Raw genomic sequence first — 13,059 nt, forward strand, 5'->3', positions numbered from 1 at the left:
TTTTGTTACAAACATGAATTTGTGGAATTGAATATGGTTATGAAAATAGCTCTTTCTGAATTTACTTTTTTATTACACAGCATGACCAACAATATTGTTTCGCTTTTGTAACAAACCTCTGTGAGTCAGGTACCTAATCCAATAAAAGATCCAATAAAAGATCAACTCGAAAAAAATGAGTGCAAAATACTTTTAGGGTAGGACTAATCATTTGACATGGTGATAGATCAATTTGTGGTGTGATTTAGAATATATAACTTTTTTTAACACATCTCTCTATGAAATTCATTTTATTTTTTCCTAAATTCCGTTTTTTCTGTTTTAATGTTTTAGAATTCAGTTTTTTACCTTTTCCACTTATTTTACCAGCATAGAGTGTGTGCCATTTGGGTTAGTGATTAAAATGCAAAAATCTTTACATTTATTGATGTAATACATCATGGGTCCATTTTGTAGAGTAATTGAGAAATGGATGTAGCTTAGCTAACTTTTCTAATGGGATGTCAGCTTTTCACACATTGGTACAAAATGTTCAACACACTGTAATGCCCGTGCTTGTGATTAAGGAAGATGTAGTCACATATGTAATTCCAATCGCATTATTAATGTAAGTTATTTTTATGACTTATTTTGTTTACACAATTAGACAAATGTGACAAAGAGCACTCTTATTTTGTGTGTTGAGAATGGCAAATGACGGTTGAGACACGCTGGGTGCCACAAGAAACGTGCCTCTCGTCTTTTTTCACTCAGAACCTGCACTTTGTCAGTGGGCATTGAAAAATGGTCCTTACATTAAAGCAGTAAAACACAACACGGTGAAAATATACTCCTCCAGTCAGTCTGAGTCGCGCACACACACACACACACACACACACAGCTGCACTAGCTAAACGAAGCGAACCCCGCTAGCTTACATTCACGCGCGGTAACAACTTTTGGATTCTTAGATATCTTATATTTAAAGGGACTTTTGCGACAGTTACGCGGATGCCTAGACATGCACCTCTTGGCGGCGTAGCAAGCGACTACCACAGACAAGAACGTGAGGTGCATTAATGAACATCGGGTCATTACAGTTATTATTTTTTTTCCAGGCTAGGAGCCACGACCCACTGAAACCTGCTCCGAAACCCGCTTTTAGGTCACGACCCAGAGTCACTGCTATAGATGATGTTGTGTGTTATTCCTTACGTCACAAACTAACACTAAATCAACACCACCTCTGCAGGCCGCAGCATGTATTACACTCCATTTTGACTTCATTGCCTGAAGACACAATTAATCAGCAGTATATTACACAAAGTCGTAATATATCTTATATAGAGGCAAGTGCATGTTTCCTAATTTTTTGTTTGTTTGTTTTTTCCACCTCAGTTGGAAAATCTGATGCTGGATAAAGATGGACACATCAAGATAACTGATTTTGGCCTCTGTAAGGAGGGGATCAAAGATGGTGCCACCATGAAAACTTTCTGTGGAACCCCAGAATACCTGGCACCTGAGGTAACCTTATTGTGTTTCACTATAACACCTTCTGCCCGGTATATAAGAACAAACACGTAGTGTCTCTCAAAAGTGAGTACACCCCTCACAATTCCAGAATTGTACTATATCTTCTCAAGGGACAATACTACTGCTATAAATAAAATGTAGCTATAACTAAGAGTATTCAGTGTACAGTTGGTAAAGCAGTATAGATTTGTCCTCTGAAAATAAGTCTGTACACTTCTTCTTAGGCAGCAGCCTAAGCAGGGAAGTCTTCCCTCTCCTCAGCCACTTCGTCCAGCTCCTCCCGGCGGATCCCGAGGTGTTCCCAGGGCATTTGAGGGACATAGTCTCTTTAATGTGTCCTGGGTCTTCCCCGAGGCCTCCTACCGGCTGGATGTGCTCTGAACACCTCCCCAGGGAGACGCCCGGGAGGCATCCTGAACAGATGCCCAAGCCACCTCATCTGGCTCATTTCAATTTGGAGGAGCAGCGGTTCTACTCCGAATTTCTCCCAGATGACAGTGCTTCTCACCTTATCTCTAAGAGAGAGCCCAGCCATCCTACAGCTAAAACTCATTTAGGCCGCTTTTGCTCGTGATCTTGTCCTTTCGGTCATTACCCAAAGCGCATGGCCATAGTTGAGGGTAGGAACGTAGATCGGCCGGTAAATTGAGAGCTTTGCCTTTCGACTCAGCTCGTTCTTCACCACAACAGATGGATGCAGGGTCTGCATCACTGCAGACACGGCACAAATCCGCCTGTCGATCTCGCGTTCCATCTTTCCCTTACTCGTGAACAAGACCCCGAGGTACTTAAACTCCTCCACTTGGCTCAGGGCCTCATCCCCAACCCGGAGATGGCAGTCCACCCTTTTCCGAGCAAGAACCATCAACTCGGACTTGGAGGTGCGGATTCTCATCCCACACTCAGCTACGAACTGATTCAGTGAGAGTTGAAGGTCACGATTCGATGAAGCCAGCAGGACAACAGCATCTGCAAAAAGAAGAGACCCAATCCTACAGCCACCAAACGGGAGCCCCTCAATACACTGGTTGCACCGAGAAATCTCTCCATAAAAGTAATGAACAGAATTGGTGACAAAGGGCAGTCCTGGCAGCGTCCAACCTTCTCTGGAAACTGACTTATTGCCGACAGTGTGAACCAAACTCTGACACTGGTCATACAGGGAATGAACAGCCTGAATTAGGTGGTCTGCTACTCCCCACAGAATTCCTCGAGGAACACGGTCGAATGCCTTCTCCAAAACACATGTGGACCGGTTGGGAAAACTCCCATGCAACCTCAAGGACCCTGCCGAGAGTGTAGAGTTGGTCCACACTTCCGCGGCCAGGACGAAAAACAAACTACTCCTCCTGAATTTGAGATTCAGCTGCCTCCGGCTGTCTCAGAGATGGGAGTTGAAACTCCTTCTGATAGCCCATGCTTGACTGTAGACAGGACACAATTATCTTTCTACTTACTTGTTTGCCGGCTATTTAGACAAAAATGGCTGTGTGTTGAGTCATTTTCAGTGGATGGTAAATCTATACTGCGATACAAGCTGTACTCTGACTACTCTAAAGTATATTCACGTTTCATTTCCATAGTCATACATTTATGATAATGCTTATGAAATGGACACAATTGCAATACAATGTAAAACAATCGGTAGATGTAGGCTTTGTACTGTTTTTTGTAAATGTTTTTAAAAGAGGCTGCAGCTTTGTTTTGAACTTTGAAGTGAACACGTGTGCCAAGCTGTCACGTGCGACCTGTGTGGATCCGAAACAAATTTGCAGCGTGTGTCGTCAGACATCAGTTGTTAAGAAGCATGTGGAGCAAAGGACAGCTGTTCCGAAATGCCTTTCTAATCTCCAGCTGAAGTCTGTATGTTAATAAGGGTGCCATGCGCACAGGGCATAGCAGCCTGCTCTAATATTTGCTGTATTGGGAGGGGTGTGGCTACTCCTTGTTGCGTGCAGGTATGACAAGAGTCTGAGAGGCCTGTGTAACTTGATAGTGCATTGTGAGTGTGGGTGGCGTTTATGTGGGAGGCGGAATACAAGCATTTGCTTGGTGGTGTAAAAATGTTTTCCGGGAGAAGCGTGTCCAAGTTGACTCAGTTGCCCCATCGTTGTTTTTAGCCCCCATTTGGAATTTTCTGGATGGGGCGAGGAGGAGGAGGGCCTGTCATTGGCCGTCAGCCCTTCAAGAAACGTGAGCTTCTGCCCCTGGAAAATAAAACCGCATTGGCTACAGCTGTTATGTGGCATCAGGGGAGCCACAGCGTCGTTGCTGCCGCTTCGCCTGCCTTGGCTGACCTGGGCACAACCAAGATACAATATGCTTACTCGCTGCCATATTGGAATACATACATTTCAATTTTATCAGTCAGAACAAACCTCATCAGAACATCATTCCAACTGACCACATCACAATATTTACTCCTTTGCAGCAACACAAACTTACTAATTTCATTTTAAAAAGGAATGAAAAATTCTCACAGAGCTTCACCTGTTCATCCGAGCTCTTCTCAGGACCACTCTCATCTCCACTGAAAAGCCCAGCGTATGACAGCTCCATTCGAGAGCAGGGAGACATCAGGGGCTGTTCACATGGCAACAGGGTTGCTGGCGAGCGTCTCTATGGAGTGCGGCCCAGGCAGTGTTACAGGTTGTTCTGCAGTAAACAATGACCTTGTTGTGTGAGCTGCGCAGGAATGCTGAAATGTCTGGGAATATTCCATTCAGATCAGGGGGGTGGGAGAGATGCAATCACCAGCTCTGGACCAGTGTGCCTCCGGAAAAAGTTGTGGGGAACATTCACTTTGTCACCTTAGAAGTAATTATAGTAAAAATAAAAAAATAAACAGAATATCAACATCTGTGTTGTCCACACATTGTATTTTTTATTACTCTGGGGTTAAAGAAGTCAACTGAACAATGTGTAAACCTTCAGCGCTTAAAAAAATAATTGAATCAAGTTACAGGCTATAAGTTATCATCTATGCCAAAACCACTGGAAACTATATCCTTAACTGTCAGGCGGTTTTGCCCATATATAAGTCTGAAAAAGTCATTCCTAAAAGGCAAAATAACAACGGCTAAAGGAAAAATGTTAAACTGAAATGTCACACTTAAACATGATCTAAAGCTACAGAAACACACAATCAAAAATCGTATTTTTGATAAAAGTATTTTCTAAGCTACCCTAAATTTCGAATTATTGACTGCACCTGACTATAAACGGCATCCACCAAATTTAAAGGGAAAACATTTTTTTGACATGCAGTCTATAAGGCGCAGGTGTCCACGTTGTAACATGTTATATTTACACAGAAAGACAATTTTATTTACACTCTGTGTTCCCAATGTCACTCGCTAGCTTCGGTAAGACGCCAGTTGCTTTTCAGTTCACTTTCAAGTTCAACAGCTGCTGCGGTCCAAGCAGTACAGGCGGAGGCTGGAGTAATTGTACACTTGATTAAACTTGCTTAAGATTTGTCGGATCATAACATGATCACTGCATAAGACTTAAAAATATGTGATATTAGCTTCTATTGCTGAAATGCACGACTTTCTCTTTCGGCACTCTTAGCGTCATGGGAACTGGTAGTTCTTTTAGCCATAAATTAGCTGCATCATCGTTTAAGCCGCAGGGGCCAAAGCGTGTGGGGGGGAAAAGTAGCAGGTTATAGTCCCAAAATGATGGTGTTTAAATAAAAGTTTGGGTGACGAACACATTAGTATGTACTAGTATGACACTTGTTACAGTGCAGACATCCTCCAATTCTGGGTAATGCACATTTGTGTCATCATCAAATTGTACACCTTGATATCATTGATAATGTATAACCTAATGTCGACATTAGAAAATACTACAGGGAAGGAAAATGCCTGGTAGGTTCAATTAGGTAAAGACTTAGTTTGAAGGTTTCTTTCTCAAATAATCCACAAAAGTGCGTTGAAAAAAAAAAAACAAGCACAGATTGATACACATCAGCATTGAATTCATCTTGTCATCCCATCATCGATAACAAGTGTTTTGTTAAACACATAAATGATGTAGAATGACACACAATCAACAGTAGTGTTACATTTTGACACTGTACCGACCAATGTAAATAGATGGTTATGGTTTTATTTTATTTGAACATGCATGCAAGTTACTGTGGAATACATCACATAATTCAATTCCCAGTTCCACCTGTCCAAAGGGAGTAGGAAGTAGGATTTAATCATACCCCCCATCCGTTCCACATTTTGTGTAGTACATATTATTCACTTCCTGTATTCCATATGTGATTTTTTTTAATACACAGAATAATGATACGTTAATGTAACAATATGATGATGTAATTATTATGATTTTTTCACTCTTCATATAATAATACGTATAATAAATAAATAAATAATAATAAATAGACACAAGTCAGAATAAAAATGTGCAGCTTAAATGTCAAACACACATTTAAAGTAAACACATTAATATACATGATTCGAAAGACTGTAATCATACATTAATTTCTTCAAGAAAACTTAATCTGCACCTAAACTGAATCTTTCGCCTTGGCTCAATCTCCCCCTGTAAAGTTGTGTGTTGTGTGACAACATAACCTCCTCGGTGGGGGTAAATATCCATCCATCCAATTTCTATTCCGCTTCTCATTAGGGTCACGGGGGCATGCTGGAACCTATCCCAGCTGACTTCCGGCGACAGGCGGGGTACACCCTGGACTGGTCGCCAGCCAATCGCAGGGCACATATAGACTATGTTTTTAAAAAATGAATGTTAATGAATGTCATTTCTTGTATCGGCCCCTTTCTGTGCCCCTCTTCTGAGCTCCTTAGGGGTAGTGTAACAGTGTTAGTCTGACTCAGGGGCCCAAGCAGGCAATCCTGCTTACGTATATGAGGGATGAGCTTGGCTCCTGCGCTCCTGGCAGCTTCACAGCTGTGGCGCTCTTCTACATATATGGGGCAGCTGCAGGCCCAGCTGTCGCACGGTGTGAATCACACGACAGCAACGCTGGAAATAGAGACGGCCTAGTAATCCAAGCCCTGACTGGGCTTCACGTTACTCCCCCCCTGCTCTCTTGGTCGTCCTCCGTGGTTCTTGCAGACACATGTGTGCACGCACAGCGCAGTTTTGTTCCTTTTAGGGACACATGCCGTCATCTGTTTTCCAGGACACTCCTGGCCCACGTACTGTTTTGTCCATATCTAATTCTATTAATCCACCCACGTCTTTTAAGTGAAGCTGCTATTCTTGGGTGTGAATTGCCCTCCATCACCCTCCTTCAGCTTTAAGAGGACAGGCTGTTCTTTTTGTCTTCATTTCACCTTCAACATCCGCCTGGAGAGGTAGAATCCAGTACATGTCTCCAGGGACTTTGGAACAACTGTGCTCAGCAGCACATTATTCATGCAACAGGTTGCGCTCTTCACTGAGCACACCACCAATAGAGTTTGTCTCATTAATTGTTTCCTATGAGACAAAATACTTTCCATTTTTTGACCAGTGCTGTGCACATTTGATAGTCTATGTACAGTAGCCTGATCTGTGTTTGTTCACTCACATTTGCTTATTTTAGCGACTTGCACACCTCAGCACCATGTTGATGCGTATGTGCGGAGGGCCCTGGGGTTATTAAATATGCAGGGCTCCAGGGGAAACACTATCCTTGCTCCTAATGCGAGATGTGAGTCAGTGTTGGCCTGGCCTGCCTCAAAACCACAGATCTGGAGGGAGACCAGGTGATTTTGGTAACACGTCCTATGGGTATATTTACCTTCTAAAATGATACATTGGTTTTTGTTATTAATTTAGAGAATAGTTATAGTTTTACATGTAGAAAACTTAAAATTGCTAAATACTTATCAATGACAAATGGATGGAATTAATTATGAATTTATTTATTGTTAATGTGGACTTCTAAAAGACCCTGGCAAGATCGTATTCAATGGTGTTTTTCACCTTCTTTGTCAAATTTCTGGTGCACGCAACTTTCTTTGGCCCCATGGCGGCTTATTTGGCAGTCCCACTCAATAGAAAATACACGGACAATTAGTGGGCAACGCTAGGGTGCTTTGTTTGGCTGCTCCATTTCGCGAAACGGTACAGTACAGGGAAAATAGTTTTTTTCAGCAAAATTTTTGGACAAAAACCGAATCATACAAAAACTGGGGCATACAGAAACCGAGGTTTGACTGTACCTCTCACTATGGAGCAGTGCAGTTCTACACCACTGTTAACTACAAGTGCAATAATGAACATAAATACCTCTCTTCTTAAAAATAGGTTTTGTCTATTCAGTTCTTGTATTAAATCATTTGTGCATCTACAACTTTACTGTCAATTGTCCAAAGGTACTCGAGGACAACGACTATGGCCGTGCTGTGGACTGGTGGGGTCTTGGCGTAGTGATGTACGAGATGATGTGTGGCAGACTGCCTTTTTACAACCAGGACCACGAGAAGCTGTTTGAGCTCATCCTCATGGAAGACATCCGCTTCCCACGAACACTCGGTCTAGAGGCACGCTCGCTGCTCTCTGGACTTCTCAAGAAGGACCCCATGCAGAGGTGAGACTCGTCCAGAGTTTGATGTGAAAGTGAAAAGTGAAAATTCATAAAAAACACTTAAATTTGTTAATTATATGGTGTTGATGATATAATGGCTAAACATTAAACTAAGAATGTTTAAAGCTAACGAGATTGTTGAAAATAGCTTCAAATGTGCTACAGGTATGTATTATTGTATACTATTAATGTATCAACTTCATGCAAGTTTCCCTAACCCATATTTAGTCAACACACAGCTCAGAGTTGTACTAGGAGTTTCTTTAAACAACAATCTGCATTGTGAAGTGCAGAGCTCCACCATGGATGTCCACCTTTGTCCTGTAGAGGGTAGTAATGTCCACCACCTTACTAGGATCTGAGTTGATCTTACTTTCCGCTTTCGATTCCCGCTTTATCTCATGCCGCTCTCTTCCACAAGGTTTTGTGAAAACTGGTTTGTTGATTTTTTGAATTGTGCCGGTAACAAATAAATACACTTACACAGGCAAAAACATCTTTTCTTTTTGTCTACAGTTTGTGTATTTCAATTTCATTCAGTACTGGAGTCATTCTTAAGCCTTTCCATTGTCAAAGGTCACAAAATATGCAACTTGCACATCCCACTTTTCAACACACTTTCCTTTTAATACTGGCATGGTTTGCATGGGTATGGTAGTTAAACACACTGCTGTCTGTAGAGAACAGTCACTTTCATTTAAATACAGGCGGTTTTCCAAGTTTTGGCTTTTCGTGGGTACGAGCGCACCCACTTAAATTAATGAAATACTTTAATTTGCGTTACAGCACGGTGTGCTGCTCACGCACAGCCGCATTACTCTCAACACTGGACTGTCGTGACCATCATTAAGGGTAAAGATCGTATTGAACGTTGTAAGGATGACGAGGAGGCGGTCAATCAACAATTTCGAAACAGGCTACTGTCAGCCAAAGCACACCAAAACAACATCAGCAAACTCAGCTGTCCTCTTTGCACGCAGCCACACACAGTCAGGATCATGTCATGTTAAAATCACAAAATTCTTTAGCACTACACATAACCGCCAGGTCGTTGATCCTCTTGGCAGTGACAGTGATAACTAATGCAGTGGTCTTATTATTGACATGGAAAGGTTGCTAGGGCTTTGGCTTTTATTTTATATTACTTTTTTATTAAATTGTTGTATTTTGTGTTTTCTTACTGTGTCTTATGTCATTTGTGTGTTCTGTGTATAGTGTGAGTGACTTATAGACCAAAACTCAACTTAGATTATAGTCTAGGAACGTAACTCGCACATAACCCAAGGACCACTTGTATGGTGGGTATACAGGGTTATTCAAAAAGGATGAACCGATTTCATTATGCAATATTTTATTGAGGAAAGCAATATAAAACTCCAGCCAAGTCACAAGTATTCTACTCACAATCAAGTTTTATTTCTTGTCCACCACCTGCAGTACAGGCAACATCAATGCAATAAAAGAATTCCTCCCAGACGCGTATTAACATATCACCACTGAGTTGATCGCTGTTGTTATTCAGTGTTTAAGGTCATCGTGGTTAGTGGGTAGCAATGGAACACAAACAAGATCTTTCACATATCCCCGCAAGAAAAAAATCACACACGGTGAGGTCTGGCAAAGCACAAAGAGTAAGGTCTCGGGCCCCCTTCCGACCAACGTTGCCGGAGGAACGACGCGACGACAGCGCCCCTGTGGCAGCCATTCTAAACGTAGAAAACCTGTCTTTCAAATGGTCACTGACTCGTTCTATGATGATGCTTGAGAACTGAAGCAATGCGTCATGAAATTGGTTCATTCTTTTTTAATAACCCTGTAGTTTTCTCCGTGTGATTGCACTTTGTATTTACCAATGGCTGTAAGTTTATATGTATATTTTCTAATTATTAATTTGACATATGTCCTGACATCTTCTGTAATATTGATGTTCCAGGTTAGGGGGCGGTCCCGATGATGCCAAGGAGATCATGCAGCACAAGTTCTTTGCTGGGATCGAATGGCAAGACGTTTATGAAAAAAAGGTCCATTTCATAGACCCACTTGTCTTCAAACACTTTCGCAAAATGTACTGTTCTCGCTGACATGTTTCTCTATCGTTCGCCTCAAACAGTTGGTCCCACCCTTCAAGCCCCAAGTTACCTCGGAGACAGACACACGATATTTTGATGAGGAGTTCACTGCACAGACCATCACGATTACGCCGCCCGGACAAGGTAAAGCTAAACTTGTGAACGTTTGTGTTATCGAAGTAAATGTTACAGCTAGTGATTACATTATTTATATTATATTACGTTTATTTATATTACGTTATTTACTACCACCTCTGTTTATTGGTTAAATTACAATAAATAAGCTGGTAACATATAATTTTTTTGCAGTGAAACAATAAACATATGACAAAACTATTTTGTTGAATAGATGCCATTATAGTATATATTTTTTAAACTGTAGAGTTAAATAATTTCTTCCAGGACACGGTTGACCTTCAATTTATTTGGATTTACAAAATAGCTCTTTCCATAATGGAAAGTACCCGGAAATGATTCCATTCCAAGCTGTTGTCCAACTAAAACCTACAGCAGTACAGCAATTTTTAAAGTAACATTTTAACGTTCATAATGCTCATCAAAGTGTAAAACAAAATGTAAACACAAAACATTCAATCTTAACTTCAGTGACAAAGATGTAATATGAATGCACGTCCCCTTAAAGATGTGCCTTGCACAATAACGTTTAAAAAGAAGTGAATCGATAAGCATGCGACCATACTTGACACAGCAAGTAATATGATGGCGCAGGAGTCTCTTTTGATATTTTTTTACACACCTTGTCAAGGCTGGTTCTGCTTTTTTGGAATAAGTGTTGCCAAAGAAAATAAAAACGTGAACAGTTAATTCCTTTAGGATCACTGACCTGAGGTAAGTATGTGAGGTACTCTGATGTCTTGTGTGGCATCCTGCATTGCAGCAGTTTTGTATGCCTTACAGTATCGGTATTTGGATACTATACCAGGGTAAATTTTCTAAACCACCTGTGGAGATTTAGGATCCACAAGCCACATTTGTGCTTTAGTGTTGTCAGTTTGTTTTTGTCAGGAAACATAGTTTGAAAAATATCAGCAAACGTAGCCAAAAGAGTGTCAGCGAACGTAGCTGTCTCCACTCATGCACTGCAGCCGTCCTCCTCACTCGCGCTGTGCACACACACACACACACACACACACACACACACACAGGCACTCCGACTAACACGTTCACAGGTGCACAAAACAGCTGGACATCACAAACTCTTCCAACTATACAAAACTTCTACACTATCATACTTGCCTGTGAAGAGGAGTTTATTTCAGAACTCAAAAACTCATATTCCAATATATTTGTGTTAAATATCGATATACGATATATATCACGATATTTCTTCCACAAAGTGAGTTTCACTTAAAATTTAAAAAATCTTCTACAAAAATAAATATAGAAAAAGTCAAATATAATCATCAGTCTTCTTTATAGCAAACCTTTAGCTATGCTCAAATCCTCAGCTAATGCCAAAAGAACAAAATAACAAGATATGACATCATGTGCCTCGTTTAAGAGGACATTTTTAAATTCAGCAGCAACTCAAATACTTTCGGGGCTTTTTGTTGGTTTGATGCCTGATTAATCATGTCTTTCACAGCACTAAGGGTACAATTAGGGATGTCCCGATCCACATTTTTTGGCATCCGATTTATAGTTTTGCCGATCCCATCTGATCCAATATAAATCTTTTTCTCTTTTTTTCATATAAGCTTTTGTTACAAACATGAATTTGTGGAATTGTATATAGTTATGAAAATAGCTCTTCAAAGCATTAAAAATATTATACAACCAAAGTATTGCTGAATGTACATTTTTGTTACACAGCATGACCAACAATATTGTTTGGCTTTTGTAACAAACCTCTCTGAGTCGGCTCCCTAATCCAATAAAAGATAAAATTGGAAAAAATGGGTGTGCAAAATACTTTGAGTAGGACTAATCATTTGACATGGTTATAGCTCAATTTGTGGTGTGATTTAAAATGTGGCTTTTTTTTTTTTTTTTTACCAACTCTGTTCAGCGCAACAGTAACTTATTGACAGTCCGTAGAATAAACAACCAGCAGTTAGAGTAGCACTCCCTGTGCGAGCAGTGGCGGAGCCAGTAATTTTTCATTGGGGTGGCCAAGGTGAGACTATTACTCACATAGGGGTGGCAATAAGTTGATACCTGAAATGTCTAGATGGCCGGCGGGATGGCTGGAAAGTGAAGCGCAAATTCAGTCTACTGTATATCGACATGAACGATATGTTTGTTTTTTATATTGTGCTTAAAAGAAATATTTTTTAAATATCATTATATCGCCCAGCCCTACCCGGAAGTAAGATCTTCAGGATCGGGATCGGCTGCCGATCTGCTGTATTTGTGAGGATCGGATAAAACTGGTTTCCGCCACAAGATTGGGCCGATCCGTTTGCCGTAGCTACAGCGGTAGTTCCCTTTCACTTTGCCCGGCCTGCTGCGTCATAAACACTACTAAACATGTCGAAACGTGGAAACTCCTCTGTTACGGCGCGTGAATGGAAGCTAGCGGGGTTTGCTTAGTTTAGCTAGTGCAGCTGTGTGTGTTACATATACATACACATTAATATGTTACATTAATAACGTGATTGAAATTAAATCTGCGACTCCATCTTCCTTAATCACAGGCACGGGCATTACAGTTTGTTGAAGATTGTGTACCAATGTGTGAAAAGCTGACATCCCATTAGAAAAGTTAGCAAAGCTACATCCATTTCTCAATTACCGGACAAAATGGGCCAATGATGTATTGCATACCTTTTAACATAGGTTGTTAAAAAAAATCGTATTCTAAATCAAACCACATTGATCTATAACCATGTCAAATGATTAGTTCGACCCTAAAAGTATTTTGCACGCCCATTTTTTTCAATTTTATCCTTTTATTGG

General features: G+C 40.9%; 1 protein-coding gene across 1 annotated transcript in view; it reads left to right on the forward strand.

Annotated features, from left to right (window-relative positions):
* Nucleotides 1–13,059, forward strand: part of akt1 (v-akt murine thymoma viral oncogene homolog 1) — a 46,185-nt gene that overhangs the window by 31,006 nt on the left and 2,120 nt on the right. The window contains exons 10-13 of the mRNA XM_054796009.1: nt 1,378–1,506; nt 7,860–8,074; nt 10,005–10,092; nt 10,182–10,284. Of these exons, the coding sequence (XP_054651984.1) occupies nt 1,378–1,506; nt 7,860–8,074; nt 10,005–10,092; nt 10,182–10,284 (535 nt within the window). The remainder of the gene's footprint in view (nt 1–1,377; nt 1,507–7,859; nt 8,075–10,004; nt 10,093–10,181; nt 10,285–13,059) is intronic.

This window comes from Dunckerocampus dactyliophorus, chromosome 13, assembly GCF_027744805.1.
Source record: "Dunckerocampus dactyliophorus isolate RoL2022-P2 chromosome 13, RoL_Ddac_1.1, whole genome shotgun sequence".
NCBI classification, from domain to species: domain Eukaryota; kingdom Metazoa; phylum Chordata; class Actinopteri; order Syngnathiformes; family Syngnathidae; genus Dunckerocampus; species Dunckerocampus dactyliophorus.